Source organism: Vidua chalybeata, chromosome 2 (assembly GCF_026979565.1).
Source record: "Vidua chalybeata isolate OUT-0048 chromosome 2, bVidCha1 merged haplotype, whole genome shotgun sequence".
Classification (NCBI taxonomy): domain Eukaryota; kingdom Metazoa; phylum Chordata; class Aves; order Passeriformes; family Viduidae; genus Vidua; species Vidua chalybeata.
Window position 1 is genome coordinate 79,415,578 of NC_071531.1, and position 16,330 is coordinate 79,431,907.

At 42.4% G+C, this 16,330-nt stretch overlaps 1 protein-coding gene across 3 annotated transcripts in view; it reads left to right on the top strand.

Moving 5' to 3' along the window:
- The window catches only part of RAB30 (RAB30, member RAS oncogene family), a 48,766-nt gene extending 34,782 nt beyond the window's left edge, over positions 1–13,984 (top strand). For all 3 annotated transcript variants that reach the window (XM_053935008.1, XM_053935007.1, XM_053935009.1), the window contains 2 exons: positions 3,308–3,491; positions 5,438–13,984. In XM_053935008.1, coding sequence (XP_053790983.1) covers positions 3,308–3,491; positions 5,438–5,688 — 435 coding nt within the window. In that variant the 3' untranslated portion in view covers positions 5,689–13,984. The remainder of the gene's footprint in view (positions 1–3,307; positions 3,492–5,437) is intronic.
- Positions 13,985–16,330: the final 2,346 nt, after the last annotated feature.

Below are 16,330 nucleotides of genomic sequence, written 5' to 3' on the forward strand. Positions count from 1 at the left end.
AGCAGAGATGTTTCTCTCAGCCAAAAGCAGCTCCAGTGAAGCAGCTCAGAGGATCTGAGCTGGTAAATGGTGTGATCACTGTACTGGAGGTGGAATTCGTTCTTTCTTATATACATAGTTGAAATCAGTGGCCTCAAGACTGTCCTGGTCATTAGAGGGAGAAAAGCAGTCCCAGGGGACATGAATCCCATCCACTTCAGATACTTCTCCTTTTCAAGCATCTGGTTCTCTGTCAAATTCTGCTGGAGCTTTAGAACATTACTTGTATATGAGGTCTGGGGTTTGTACTGGTGAACTTACCCTCAGGATTTGTCTGTGTTTGAAGTGTTGCTCCTGTCATATAATCCTGTTTTAAGACTAATTTGGACTGAGGATTTGGAACTTTCAAAGTTCTTAAGAGAATATTGGAAGTAGTTGTGCAAGTATGAACTGTCTGAGGGGCAAGGATGGTTCAGGGGAGCTCTACAAGCTAAATGAAAAGTCTCTGCTGCCCTGCAAATGTCTGATGAATGTACAAGTGTCCTCTCTGAATCACCTTGGGGCAGGACTGTGTCACAGAGCCTTAGCAAGTGCTAGCTGGTGTATCTGCTATATTTGACATGGCCAAAACTGGGTTCTAAAGTCCCTCTCCTGCCCCCACCAGTGCAGTAAGTTGGAGTTGCTGGAGCTCAGTTTCAGTGACCAAGCCTTGGTGGGAGCTTAGTGTGATATATTTGGACATTGAAATGAGCCCTCTGGTGTCTGGAAGGCAAACAGTTTTCTTTCAGTGGTCTTACAGCTGAAACTTTTTGAGTAAGCAGTGCTTGTGAGAATGAACATTTAATGAGGGGAAAGCAGGAATGAGTCAGAGAACAGAGCTGCTCTGGCTGTTAGCCATTTAGCAGTGCCCAAGCCATGACTCTCTTGCCTCTGTGCTGGGCAGCCTCCCCTGCATGTCTGCTGGGATCCAGAATGAGGGAGTAGAGCTGTTTACCAAAAGAGTTTTCAGACTTGAAAATAAGTTATGGATTTCTGAAGAAAAATACTTTCCAACTTTCAAAATAGCATTATAAAGTCAGTGGAGAGGGACTTGCTAGTATGAAAGCTGTGTGCAAGCTTTTCCAGATAGGAGCAGCTACCAAAGCTCTCTGCCCAATGAGCTGGGAGAGCACTGTGCAGTTGTGGGGGGATTTTGATCTGCCTGGCTTCTTTCAATAAACTCCAAAAATACATGCAGCACTTGTACCAAGAGGGCCCAGGAATTGAAGCAAAGCAGATAGCAGTTACCATGGGCTGGTCAAAGCTAAGCATCCTCAGTGCTGTGAGCAGAGGGCTGTGCTATATGGACTTGGTGGAAAGCTAAATGTGTGTGCAAATGTTGAGAGGGCAGGAAGCATCAGCTGACACCAAGAAAATAAACATCTAGATTTTCTGCAGGCTGAGTCAGACATTGTCCTTTGGTTATTCGGGGGGGGGGGGGGGGGGGTGAAATTGTACATATAAAACAGTTGCTGTGAAATATTTTGACAGAAATGACCGGTGAGAGAAACTGTGAGATGTGCATTTTGGGTGCAGGAAGTGTTTTTCAGTGGCTGTGAGACTGGGGGCTCTTCCCTGCGTTCTGCACCCATCTCACAGGTAGACTCATGTCTGCTCTCGCCAGATCCCACATCTCTCCTGCTTTCACTGTTCATTAGATTAAAGCAGTGGAAGAACATATTCACATCAAGTTTCTATCAATTTAGAGATCTTCTCAATAAAGGCAGAATATATATAAGCTGGAGTTAGCCAGTAGACAGTGATGAAATGTTTTTCCTGGGAAACAGCTGAATAACAACAGAATTATCTGTATCTTTCCATCTGCCAGAGTTTGGAGGCTGGTTTGTTTTAACAAGGACTCATTCATTATTTGGTTTTCATGTGCAAGTAATTTCACTTATGGTTTTGTGTGTCACTTTACAGACACCAGGTTCAGCCACATAAGTACAACTATGCCAAGAGATGAAAGCACAAAGGTGCCCAGGAGTTGTGAGCCAGCCACAAATACTTTCTCTGAAAAAAGTGTTGTGTGTTGGTTTTTTTTTGTTGTTTTTTTTTTTTTTTTTCCAAAATTGTGCCCCACATCTAAAAGCTGCCACCAGGAGCTCTCATTTCAAGCTAACATATTTATGATGAGTGGCTGGCATAGCTCAGCTTTGGAACTGGGCAAGGATAAGGTTTTCTCTGTACAGGCTGCTGAATATTTGGAAGAAAATCTCAAATACTTTACCTATTTCTTCCCAAAATACACAGGATTTTGGCTGGAAAGCATCCTTTAACATATTTAATTCCAGGGAGAAGTGCTTTAAAAAAATAAGAGCTGAAGCAGAGAAATACTCTTTTATCTTGAAATTATGTTAATCATGGATGTTTTTCTTAGACTTCCTTTTTAAAGAATTGAGGTTTTGATGACCCACTAAAAACTATCAGATAGTCAAAATATAAAAAACAGTATAAGTGTAGTTTGTATTGGGAAATGTAGGTTGTCTTTGTGTATTCAGAGGGTTTGGCAAATGTTCATGAGTTTTTTGATGGTGGTGAGACACAGGAACAGGCTGTCCAGAGACGCTGCGGATGCCCCATCCCTGAAAGTGTTCAAGGCCAGGCTGAATAGGGCTTTGAACAACCTGGTCTGCTGGCAGGTGTCCCTGCCCATGCAGTGGGGGGATGGAGCTAGATGGTTCCTTCCAACTCAAACAATTTTGGGATTCTGTGATGTAGCCAATTCTGCATGTTGGGAAGGAAAACAGTGAGCAGCTGGATGAGATGGCTGAAGTTGTAGAGAGGAAATGTGTTCCAAACCTTAGATAAGCCTTCAGCTGAGCTCCTTGTTCAATCCTGTGCTTTTCACCCATCACTGCATTGTCTCTGGATAACTGCAACCAGTTCCATGAGCTAGAGGAGAGGCATTCTTATTCCTTCTTGGGAATGGAAGCTGCTGTTGTTAGACTTAACTAGAAGTTACTTTCTCCCTCTAGCCTCTCCAGGCTGGCAGCTCTGCCCACTGCAGAGGGAAATGCTAGAAGTTGCATGGAAGCTGACAGACCTGCAGCTTCCAGGGCTGCCAGCCACAGTGCCAGCTGACTTTGTGCCTTGCATTTCAATCCACAAGTGCAGGAACAGAAACAAACAATGCTGGGGGAGGGGAAGCCAAAGGGAGAGTGCTTTCCCAGCATTGGTTTTACCCTGAAGGGGATTTTTTTAGGTCAAAATGGTGCTGCTATCAAATAAAAAAAAATTAAATAACCATTTTTTTGCCTTTTACCACCCTTCCTTGCTATGGCAAAAGCTGCAGATCTGGGACACAGCAGGCCAGGAGCGTTTCCGATCCATCACGCAGAGCTACTACCGCAGCGCCAACGCGCTGATCCTGACCTATGACATCACCTGCGAGGAGTCCTTCCGCTGCCTGCCCGAGTGGCTGCGGGAGATCGAGCAGTACGCCAGCAACAAGGTCATCACCGTGCTCGTGGGTAAGCCTGAGGGGCAAACTGTGCGTGCCTTGAGCCCCGTGCTTGGACCATTCCTTCTGCAAATAGCCCCAGGGTGCTCCAAGTGGTGTTCAGGATGCCACCCCTTGAAGGGTGGTCCTGTTTGGGGTCTAAGGCTATTGTGTGTGGAGAGGGATGCTTCCACCATAAGTGACTGAAGTGTAGATGGTGCAGCTTACCACCAAGCTAAGGATGGAGCAGTTCCCCTTGCGACTCCAAGCTCAGGTCTCCACAAATAAGTGAGGACCTGCTCGAGCTGGTGATGTTTGCAGTTTGCTGTATTCCATAGGTGTGCGACAACCAGTCCTGTCTTAAGTGGTCAGGATCTGGGAACCACATCAGGACTTGATGGCTGTGTGGATCATAGCGTTCATAGGTGGAGCAGAGCTGGAAAACTGGATGTTCTTGCATGGATTTTAGGGAGACTAAAAATAAACACTGGAATGTTATATTAATCTGTAGAGCTTCATCTCAAGGCAAAACAGACCTCAGGCCATCTGTCTGCTACAAGCAAGGGGAAGGTTATTTTGCCTACCAGTGCTTTTCCATGCTCTGCTTTCAGCATCTGATAATTGGGGCTTGGCTTTTAAAGGTCCAAGAATATATAAAGAACAGTGGAAAAATAACTTGGGGAAAGCTAAGAAGTTTCATGCTACAGTGTCACCTTTAATAGTTTGCTATTTAAATGAAAAAATCTAGGTCATTGTAAGAGGTGTCTAAAAGTGTATTTTAAAGGAAAAAAAAGTCTTTTGAGTTTAACATGCCCCAGAGCTACTTCAAGTGGGGTTTATAGAGCTGTGGGGTTTATAGAGCTTCCATACAAGAAACTCATACTCCATGAGTATGGTACAAATGGTGCAGAAATAATTAATAAATGACTAACAAATGTACATTAATTTTTTCAGTGAACATTAGGTTAATTGCTAGCATCTACAGCACAACATATAAATCATATTTTAGTCATAATGCACCCTTTGAAGATTATGACACCCATAAATCACCTGTGTTGGATGATAATCTGTTTAGAAGGGTAACTTCAGTGCAGGCAGTGGGTCCAAGACACTGCTTTATTGGGAAAGGAGATCTTGGATGAGGGAAAGGCAATGAAAGAAAGCTTTCTGGTGGAAGCACCACCTTTTTCTCCCACGAGCTCTCACAAAATTGCTGGTAGGAATGGGGTCAGGAGAGGTCTCCTCCTGAACCTGCTGAGTCTGTGGACAGAGCAGCCTGTTATTGCAGGTCCTGGTCTGTTATCTTTGTTGAAAGATTAATTTACAGCAGAAACATCACATTTGAAGTTGAGCGGCCAGCAATAGTGTATAGTCATATCAGATGCTGGCTTGAGGCTTTATTCGACTCTCTGCTAGACAGATCCCTCTGAACCAAAGGGTTGATTTCTCACCCCACCTCACTCTGCAAGTGCCCTGCAAGGCCATTCCTCTTCCAGCCTCCACAGACAAATCCTACACTGCAATATTGAAATAGGGAACCTTCCTTCCATGCCAGGCTTTTTAAAAAGCTTGTAACAACATGATGAATATCACATTTAGTGTCTCATATGCTATAATTGACATTAAGTGCTCCTCAGAGCAAGCACAGGAGAATTTTCAATAGATGTTAGCATGGAAATCCTTTAATGCTGGTTGATAATGCAGCAAACAGACACACTGGTGCTAAATTAAAGCACACTGGCTTGGACGTTCCCAGGGCATATTTCATTACAAGAGCTGATATTAAATGGACTTGGGTGTTTCAGGGAATACATTATTTGGAAGGGAGAGCAAGCACTAGGAGTTACATATCCAAATTACTGTCCATACATATATCAAACCAATTTATTTATCCTCTTATTTATCCTTTATAGACCTCAGTTTCTCTTGGTTTTGAAATTAAATTAACTCATTTTCTAAAATATTTTATCAATGCAGGTAATAAGATTGATTTAGCTGATAAGAGGGAAGTCTCCCAGCAAAGAGCTGCAGAGTTTTCTGAAGCACAGGACATGTACTATCTGGAAACATCAGCAAAAGAATCAGATAATGTGGAAAAACTCTTCCTGGACTTGGCCTGCCGGTTGATCAGCGAGGCACGACAGAACACCCTTGTGAACAATGTCTCATCCCCCTTACCAGGAGAGGGGAAAAGTATCAGCTACTTGACTTGCTGTAATTTTAATTAAAGAGCTGGCATGTGATTGCCCCTTCTGCCTTGGGCCAAGTGGATTTTTTTTTTTTTTTCTATGCTGGGATTTATCTACTTGAAGGAGTTCCTGCCAATCAGACCCATCTGGCTTACTCAGAGTCAGGTTACAGTCTTGGAAGCATGGCAGGCTGATGGTTCCAGCTGCATGGCAATGTAGCAGAATACAACAGGGTTTAAATTTAATTTTTCTTGCAGTCTGTGGAGCAAGTCAGAAAAGGAAGAGTCGCACAAGTGCTTCATGTAATGCAGAACATGAGCTGTTTTATTTCCTTCTGTGGGAGAGTAGACCAGCCTTTCTTGAAGATACTGAAGAGATCAAAATCTCTCTTACAGAACAATGTGTTTGATCCTTTTTAAAGTAAAACAAAGTAAGAAGAAACGCAACAATGAATGCTGACTTTGGACTACTCTGGCAATCTTCTGGGCTGTCAGAGAGCGAGCTCGTAGGATGTGTACATAACGTCTGCCCCTGCGTCTTCATGGAGGACTCTGGTGTTTGAAATAGTGTTATGTCTCTCATCTATAGGCACTTTCATAAACATGGAATAAACAAGAAAGTTACATATAGCAGCATTTTCAAGATTGAAGAAGACATGGATATGGCTCAGTTGCTCCCTTTGGTGCTAGCAGTTCAGCAAATATTCCATAGGCCAAACCTAGTCTTACCACATTACTTTCTTCTGAATGTGTAACTTAGACTGGTTAGGAAAAAACACTAATAAGCACTGTTCATAAAAATAAAAAAATCTCATTACCTCTTTTTCTAGGCCTGAACATAGTGGGAAAGGACTGTGTGCTTCTTTGATATTCAACAAAGGATGAAAAGACTTTCCAGAAATAAAAATAAATAAATAAATTAACCATTCCTCCTCTAATTAGTCATGTCCTGATGTAAAAAGTTAGCCTTGGGAAAGGTGATTGGTGGACTTGGTGAAAGTGCACCAGACATGACCAAAGTCTTGTGCGTGCATGGATGGCGTACAAGGGTTTAAAGGAAGCACAGTCTGAACTGGCAGTCTGCAATGTGTGCAGCTGAAAAACAAAGCCTGTAGATACAGCTCTTGTTGGAAGGCAGGAGTACAAATTTGTAGAGGGTTTGTTTGATGGTAAGTGGAAGTAGCAATGGGTTGCAAGTGGTGTCCTTCCATGCTGCTCCATCCAGCTCTCACCTTGTGGAACTGCTCTCAAAGGTGCTCCTTAAGGTCTCTTCTTGGTATCTGATCTCTCTGCTAGGGTAGCTTTTAGGTTCAGGGCTGTAGAGTCATTTTATTTACCTGATGCTTTGCATCCTTAATCCCAAACCCTGGTACATGTAACCATTTAGGCAACTTCTTCCTACAGAACCTCTGAAGTGGAAGCACCCTGGAGTTTGTGATGTTACTCCACCTCTCGTGCCATACAATGCATTGCAAATTTACACATTGGCATGGAAGCAAAATCAGAAGATAGTGAATGCGCACATAAACAATTATATTTAGGAGTCTGAGTTCAGTTTAGCTAATCTGGATAAATCTCTCCTGGCGATTACATGGCTGTGATATGCTGCAATTTAGAGTTAATCAATTTATTGTTATTTGGCTTTTACTGAACGTTATAACAGAGCTTTTGTATTGACATAAAAAGCTGCCAGTAAGTACTTATTGAAAAATATAGCAATTAAAAAAAAGAGGCATTTTGAAATGCTTTTTTTGTTTCCTGGAAAGATTTTTTTGGGCTGCATCATGTTGTGCCTTTGATCTGTAACAGGAAGTTGACTCTGTGTCAGAGAGAGGGGGGATTGGTTTGTCATATGGCCATTTTTAATATTTTCTTCCTATTTTAAGGTCATTTTTATGACTAGTGGTAAAAGAAAGATGTAGAAGTTGTGGTATGAAGCTTGTTTGTCATTTAGGTAACATTTAGTAAAGAGCTTCTGCAAGTGTGAGATGTTGGGGGACACATCATCTGCTGCTCCGCTCTGGTCCATTTCAGCCTCTGCTCATGTAATCCAGAGGATTTGGAAATGTGTGGGACTTTGGTGGCTTCTGCTGTACTGGACCATGTGATCTGTGCTGAAGAGCAGTATCTTTTTCCTTGAGCATTCCCCCAAATCACCAAATGCAGCTTCATTTGAGCTTGTGAAGAGTACCCAAGACAGCTGATTCTGTACAGCTCTTAGGTAGTTCTTTAGAGCTGGGCTCAGGGTGTTCTGTGGCAGGTAACACTCAAGTTAAAAATCAATACCATGTGTATTTAATTTGTAGCAGTTCTTAGTCCCTGAAGCTGGACCTGTCAGCATATAATTGATAACAAATAGGGCAGGGCTCTTTGATCAGTTTAATCAAGGAGGAAGGAGACTGCCCAATTAAACACACCCATGGGTTACTCAGCCTGTTTTCCAAAAAGATCAAAGCTGGGCATGGAATCTTCATCCCTGCCACGTAGCACTATAAATGCATTTTAAAGTGCTCCTTGCATCACTTCTGGATCTGGAACATGACTGAAAAAACTGAGCTGGTCAAATAGCAGAAACTGCTAACTTTATTTTCTTGGCTATTTACTTTGAGATTTTTAGAAGCCTAAATCTTTTCCCAATGCTTTCCTAATCTGTAGGTGATGATTTTGGAGACTAGCTGCCTACTAGCAACCTCAAAGCACTGGTTCTTTTTATTGCTAATGAATCTTTGTGTAAGGACTCCATATCCAGACAGTGATGTGCTTTCGTGGTGGGGTGGAGTGCAGTGGTTGGGCTGATGTTCAAGTAGATGATCTGACTTCTCCGGTCAAATTTGAACTGATTCCTTTCAGTGTTTATTCTGTGTAGACTTAAAACGTTGAAAGGAAACAATCGTATGTGCAACGTTTCTTACGCAGCCATAAACCAAAGCTGTAGTTTGAGACTCGCCTCTCTTTCTGCTGTTTGCAAACACACCTCTTGTTGAAGTGGTGTTTTATTGTAGTAACTCCTTTTCTGGAGTTACTTTTGTACGCCTCTGAATATCTCTGTAGAGCATAGAGCCAAACTTTCCTTGTAGTACTGAGGGCTTCTCTTCTACAGTCTGATCCACTGCTGGAGGCTTCCCAACTGGAAGAGGAAGTTTATCAACTGCAGAGTCTTGAAAAATAAAAAATCCCAATTATGTGATAATCAGCTCTCCAACTAAACACCTTGCTAGATTTTTGAGAGAACTGTCAGTAAAACCCTTGTGATGCTTGCTGGATAAAGTATCCAAAACCCTCGCAGAATTTATATAATGGGGCCAAATTTGACTGGGAATGTTCTCTACTGTCACAAGAGCCAAGCTTTTAGTGTGGTTGCTGGATTTGAATGTGTTTTGAGGGTGATATATTCACAGCCATAGAGTAATCTTATTTCTGGCTGAATGTTAATTTTTGTAGTAGTCCTGTAATGAGACCCTTTCATGACATTTTTAGCACAATGATTATGTCCAAGCAGAAGCCAGTACTGGATGATCAACAGCTGTTTGCTGAATCTAGCAAGCCTGTTAGCAGAGATTAATACAAGCATCTCTGAAAACTGGATGGTCTAAACTCCGATTTCCAGTGGGAGCCACTGATTCAGTCAGGCTGATCTTGAGTAAACCACCAAACATTCAGTGCTTCAGATGGCTGGGTGTGAAGAACTTGCTGTGAAGTTTTGCACTGAGTGTTGACATGGAGTTTGCTGAGACAAGTCATGACTCCCTTCTGTCCATATTTGAATTCCCCCATGAAAATGCTAGGGGACAAAAAACCCAAATTAAAAAAAAAAACCTTCAGGTCAAAGAAATAAGATGGGAGAAGTGAAATTACGAACTCTGTAAAGAAAGGGGATGCTGGGTGCCTCTTCCTACCTCGAACCCTGAAGTCTTGATTTGACCTCCAGGTAAGCTGTTTGAGCGTGCAGTCAGATACATGTTTGTACTGAATGCTAAATGGTTCTATGATCATTATTTAATGAAAACCACACATGACAAATTATCAGGCAAGATACTTTGTTCTTTGCTGTAGAACACATGAAACAGCCCCTAAAATCTGTCAGCCTGCTGGTGCTGTTTGTGTTTTTTTGGAGATGACTGTTGGTAACAGTTGGCTCCTGCTAGTCTAGGTTGAGCAGTTAATGGCTATCGAATTCCTTCTGCATCAGTAATGCCAGGAGCAGACTGGGGCTGACACAGGAGACAGTGATTTGAAAAGAGGGAAAGTCGAAGTTAGTGATGCAGAAGCACGGTGGGTGCACACACATGGGACAACAGGCTTTCCAGAGCTTTTGCTGACAAGGGATGCAATTAGTTGGAGTCAAATCCACTGGGTTTTGCCTTGTTTGTTATCCCTAAGGAACTGTTGTTTGTTCAGCTGCTTTTCCACTTTTCTTCTCTTTTCAGTATGAAGGACTGTCTGCAAATCAGTCTGAAATGTTGAGCTGGCATGATTCCTGCAGTCAGAGACTGAATTCATTTGGAAAATAGGTGAAATTCTCCAGCTACTGAAACAGGCTGAGCAAACATGTAGGAACCTGTGGTGCCCTTTGGGAACCTGTGGTGCCGTTGGGGTCAGAAATGGCTGGAGACACTCGCAAAAACCCTCTCCCAGCTGTGGGGCAGAAATGAATGCTACAGCCATTTCTGCAATGGAAAGATGACTCTCTGGAGTAGAAAATGCAAGTAAAGAGATGGCTCCATGTGTTCAGGATTTTCTCCATCCCATTTTCTTTTAAAATTGCATCCATAGATAGGATTTTGATTGCTCTGGGCTTTCTTAAAGGTTTGCTTTGAAATTTAGTCTGAAATTCTGCATTTATTTTACTTTTAGTGTCAAAGCACCAAATATCCTTATGTGATTGGCTCCTACCAACTCTACCAACAAAGTCCTTTTTTGAGTTAATTCAGTTAGAAAAAGGTGTTTCTAGAGGATATTTGGTGAATTCCAAGTATGGAAACGCTCCATCCTTTTCTAAATATCTCTGTACATAAGGGCCCACCAGAAAACTCTCTGGAGCCAAAGGAAATACTCTAATCCATTCTACTAGTGAAAACCATGTTAAATCAACGTATTTTCTTCCTCTTTTTATAAACTTTGTTATCTGAACAAATTTTGGGTTTGACATCACCCTTTTTCCTTGCATCAGTTCTATCCTCTTGTTGCTGTGGATAATTGTTGTAACTGCTGTTCAAAGGTCATCATTTTGAAGGACAGTCTTGTCTTATGATGATGAATGGTGGTGAAACAATAGCTTGATTTCTTATAAGCATGCAGTGCATCCTAAGCAGAGCAGCCTCAACTGGAACTGGTGACGGCTTTGAAATGCAATCATCCACTTGAGCTGTAGCTAAATGTACCATAAATGTTACTGACCTCACATCTGCCTCAGTTTAGGATTTGTCTTGGCTGGGAAAGCAGACAGAAGGGTAGTCATGCTGAGCATGATTCAGGGCTCCCAAAGCAGCATGCTGCCTTCTCTGACTTACCCCTCTAATCACCACCTCACTCACCTGACCCAAAGTTGCCTTTGCTGTACTGAACCATATCCAGCTGGGATAGATCACTAGCTGTTGTCACTCACAGACGCCATCACAACCTTTCCCCTCATGTGAACAAGCTGTAACTTAAACCAGAAGTAAAAACTATGTCATGTGAGTTACAGGTGTGTGTTTCTTTCCCAGTGGGAGCCACATATCCAGAAAAAAAGCCTCATCTCTAAAGCTTGCTCCTTCAAATACAGTCAATGGCATAACTGGGGGAAGACAACCCAGACAGAGCAGAAAATGAGGCGGCAATGAGTGTAATTTAGGCTGTAAATGTTGTCAGTGAAAAATTAGACTGGTTTTAAGAGCACAGCCAGGATCAACAGCTCAGCTTATCTGTCTGGATGAACAGAAGCTGGGTTTAGAATACTCCGAGATTGTCTCTGTTTTCACGTTAATAACTTGCAATTAGGACTTGGTGGATGTGACCACATTTTTTGAACAAGTTATCCTTTTCCAGTAAGCTCAGAAGATAATTTTAGCTCTGGTTAGTGCTACAATATTACTCAAAAACAGATGCCAGTTTTACATTTGCACCTTTGCTTTTTCCACTTATGCTTATTTTGGGATAACATTCTCAAGGACATGCCCACTCATGAGTACGCGGTGGTGTCTCTGGTGAGCATTTTCTGAATGCCTGGTCCTCAGGCAAAAAATTATATGGCCAAAACCTGTGTCAGTCATGGTTTTAGCTGTGCACAGTTCCCTGGGGCAGAGGAGATGTTAAAAGTATTCTTAGGCTTTCATGGGCAGCAGTCAAGGGCTCTGGAGTGTCTGGTGTCACACGAATGCAAGCCTTGGCACTTCTCAAAGCTTGATTCCTTAGTACCTCTCATCAATGAATCTCCTCTAATTACTGCTCATGCCTCAAGCACTGTGGAGGAATGATCTGATTGCATGAAACACTAGATCTGACTCCTGCTTTAGTTAGAAAGAAGAGCAGCACAGACTCATTTTCTGTGCCACCTCGAGCTTCTTACTATGGACATAAAGTTAATAATTCAATAAGCCCCTTCCAGCCAGGACACCCTGTAAGGAATACTTCCCTTTTTACAGGACCAATAAAAAAGATTCAGACATTAAGAATTTATGGGAGTTTGGTGCAAATGAGTTGCTCTCTAGCGAGTAGGTGGGTGCTGCTCTCCATCCAGTGAGACTTGGGGTGGTGTGGAGGAGGAGCTGTCACTGGGAGTCAGGGTGCTGTGGATGTCTCTGAGGGCTGGGGTTGCATCATTGCCACTGAGCTTTAGTAAATGCAGTGTCCCGCAGTGTCCCAGCAGCTGAGTCTTTACAGAAGGGCAAGCAGAGGAGAGGGAATGCCAGTTTTACTTTTTAATAAAGGGGGAATAAAATACTTGGTCTCTGGTGGGGAGAGCTGCTATGATTTCAAGCATCACCATTGCCTCAGTTCTTACAGACTGTTGGGAAGAAAGGGTTACCACTCCCCCCCACCCACAGCCAGCACTGAAGGGGGAAAAACTATCTTCTGAAGCCAACATTTTAGTGGAGAAAAGGCCCTCTAATGAGAGTATGGAGCAAGCCCAGTGCTTGTTACTATGCTGATTGGGAGTGACAAGTATATCTCTGGATATTAGGGAAGTAGTTTAAAATATGCCATAGTTTTTAGCATAATAAGATGCACTGCAGATATGCCACATCCATTTTATTCTCTACAGCTGTTTACAAAAGGAAAAAAAAAACAAAACAAAAAAAAAAAAAAAACAACCAAAACCCTGAGATTGGAGCAGCTGTAGTCACTCAGCTGTCAATATGGGACAAGGCTCTTTCTGCTCTTTTATTTCCATTTCACTCTGTTCTGCTGCACATATTTGGCTGTTCTGTGAATTTGCAGATCACAAGATTTTTTCCAAACTGCTTTTGATCTATACAGAAAGACTCACCCTGTTCTCATTTGAATTCATTCATACTTTGAGTAGGCATTTTAATTTTATGTTTACTGGCTTGTTTCCCTTTGTAATGTTATCTAACTGACAAGTTTGTCATGCTCTGCATTACCTTTAGACTTTTGCATCTGAAACATTTCCTCTTTCCTGAAAGCTATGATAATTTTTTAGAGATGCTACAAAGGCATCTTCATTTCCTCAGGAGAAAACCTGAATTACCCTCAGCTTTGATTACTATCAAATCAACATTGAAACACGTAATTTCTTTTACAGTATGAACAAAGTATATTTTACACCATCAACTATAGTTTGAATTGTAGTTTAAAAATCTGCTTAAGCACTAACAGCAGCATTTTGTTTGTCATATCCATGCCAGGGAATTCACAGCATTAAAGGAATTTTCTGTGTTGGAGTTTTTCCCACAAAGGTCTGCTGTCTTTTCCCCAACAATTGTGAACTTAGCACAATGTACAGAATTTTAGCAAGAGCCTTCATTCCTAAACATTTGGCCAGAAGGATGAGGAGAGGATGTGGTTTTTGTTGATCAAGCACAACCATTCCAGTGGAGAAAATGCACTACAGCTGGTCAGACAATTGATCTCATTGGTGGGATAGTGCTGTCTTTGGGGAGGGTATAGGTGTTAGCAAATCACCAAAATGTGAATCATTCACTGTCAGGAGCATTTGGCTTGTCTCTTTAAGTTCTTGTGGTCAAGTGTGGTACAGTGGGCTTGAGAAAGGAATGTGTTTTGGATGACCAGGATGATGAATGTATGATGCTTCACATTTATTTGTAATGTCCTTTTTATACTTAGAAATTACTTACATGTGTATCTGTATGTAAATAAATGTTTAATCCTTTCCACTTGGTGTCTAAAGTGTTTGATTTGTTTGGTTTTTGATTTGGACTGCAAAGCAAAATTGCCTTAAATGCAAAGCATTCAATTGACATGATTTGACATTAGACCAGCAAATTAATGGCTACTGAGGATTTTCTGCTTGGGCTGACCATACTGAGGCTCTTGCAGCACTGAGACCTCACAAGAAGAGCAGATGTAGAGCTGCTGCCCATGGGAGCAAGGTCCCTTTGCAGTAGAAGAGAAAAAAATACTCAAAGTGGGAGAAATTATAGAGATTTGAAATGCCAAAAAAATGCCATCATCAGGCACTAGAGGATGGCCTTTCCACAGAGGCACCATCCACTCACTGACGTTGCAAACCTGTGGCAGGTTAAACAAGAGTTTAACATAAACTCTTGTTTAACCTGCCACAAGATGCAAGATGCTGGATTTGTGTAGGATAAATGTTGGATGATGGTTGGATGCTTTGGTTGTCTTTTATTCTTTGACCTAGTAATTTTTTGGTTTTTTAATGCCATTCCTTCTGTTCAGCCTTCAACTTGCTGTTTTCATCCTCATTGAACTCCACTGGAGTGCCCCAGTGACCTGCCTTCCTCAAGGCCTAAAATCCTTTTGGACAAGATCTCCCATTTTAAGCCTTTTGTCTTTTGGTAAATACATTTCAGTTTATGCTCAGGCTTCTTTTGGGGATCAGGTTCCCCCCCCTGTGCTGTGCCCCACATCAAAGATGACTCCTGCTAACACTTACACTGAGAAACGAGCTGTGAAGCTTGAAGACACCATGTGTCTTTTATTGCCTCTTCTACTGACCTTGAAGCTCCTTCCTTGGTAAATGTCTGACATGAGGGCTGGACCATCTGCTCTTCCTTCCCCAGGAAGCTGGCAATTTGAGTCAGTGAGAACAGAGAGGCATTTGGATAGGGAAAAGTCTGCGTGCTTCTAGGTAGGTACGAGGCAAAGGGAGGGGAAGGAAACATCCTTCAGATACTCAGACCTCTTGGGAAGTGAATATTTACTGAAAGAGAGGAGGGCTGGAGTGTAATGCTTTTGGAGGTGAAGGCTGGAGAAAACAGATCAAATTCTTCCTGGGGAAAGGAAAGGGGCAGGTGAAGAGTGGCAGCTCTTCCTTCCAAGGAGCATGTAACCAGTGGGATGTGCAACCTTCTTGTTCAGCAGGTGTAGCAGTAAGGGTACAGCCTGTGGCAGGCTTTCCTGAGGGTGAAAGCAATGGTAGCACACAAAGGCTCCCTCCAAAAAGGGAACAAGCTGCCCAGGGGAAGATGTGCAAGGCTGACTGACTACAGGAGCAAAAGCAAGAGAGCTTTTTCTACCTCTCTTCCATCCTCTCATGGTCAAAGTCTCCCTATCGAGCATGTGGGGAGCTCTGCCCAGAAGATGTCATCTTGCTGACAGGGGCCTGTCACACAACAATACTTTTTGCTCTCACTCTGTATGCAGTCCTTTTGCACAAAGCACAGGAGATCTGAGTGCCCTGCTTTAATTTCCATGGTATGGCACAGACAGTCCTGCCTAATTTAAAATCTTGTCTTGATTTATGGATTTCTATGCATAGGGAATCAATCACAAACCCAGTGTGCATTTTCAGTTTTATTACCCTCAGAATTAAACATGCTGAGCTTTAGTCTTTTTGTACAAGCTTATCATTATAATCACATCAGCCTGCACCAAAGCTGTCACTTACCCTAGTATGTGAATGACTTGTCTGGTGAAAAAAAAATCACTCATGCTGGACCAAACATTTCATGTCAGGATGCTGTCAGGTATATGATGTAGAAGCTCTAGCAGTGCTTCATAGCAAGCTGCATCAAGTCTCTGGTGTCTCACTTGGATCAACTCCAACTCCTGGTGATAGAGTGGGTATCTGTCCAGTTCATCACAAGGGAGTGCTTAAAGAGCCGATGGTAACTGCAGTACCCTATTATGTGCTGTAGTGTTATGATGTCTTCAAACCTTTTCTGTATTGCCTTCCCTATGCTCAGTGATTTGGATACGAGTCTTTCACTTCAATTCTTCTACATAAGCTATACATGTAGATTTGTAATTTCCAGGCAGGCAACATTTCTTACTCCTTTTCCACTTGCCCCAAGGGTTCATCAAGTTGGATTTTATTTGCAATATATAAAATCTTTCCAATAGGCACAGCATTTGGTAAATGCAGGCACAAGTCCAGGCCTTTTCACTTGGCCTCATCCTGGAGCCCTGCCCTACCCTGACTGAAGCAGCCCTGGTGTGGTTTTGGTGCGCTGATTTGCTGGGCTAAAGCTCAGCTGGACAACTCAGCAGCAGCTTGCAAAGGCCTTACAATTTCTGCTCTTACCTCCTGTCCCTCT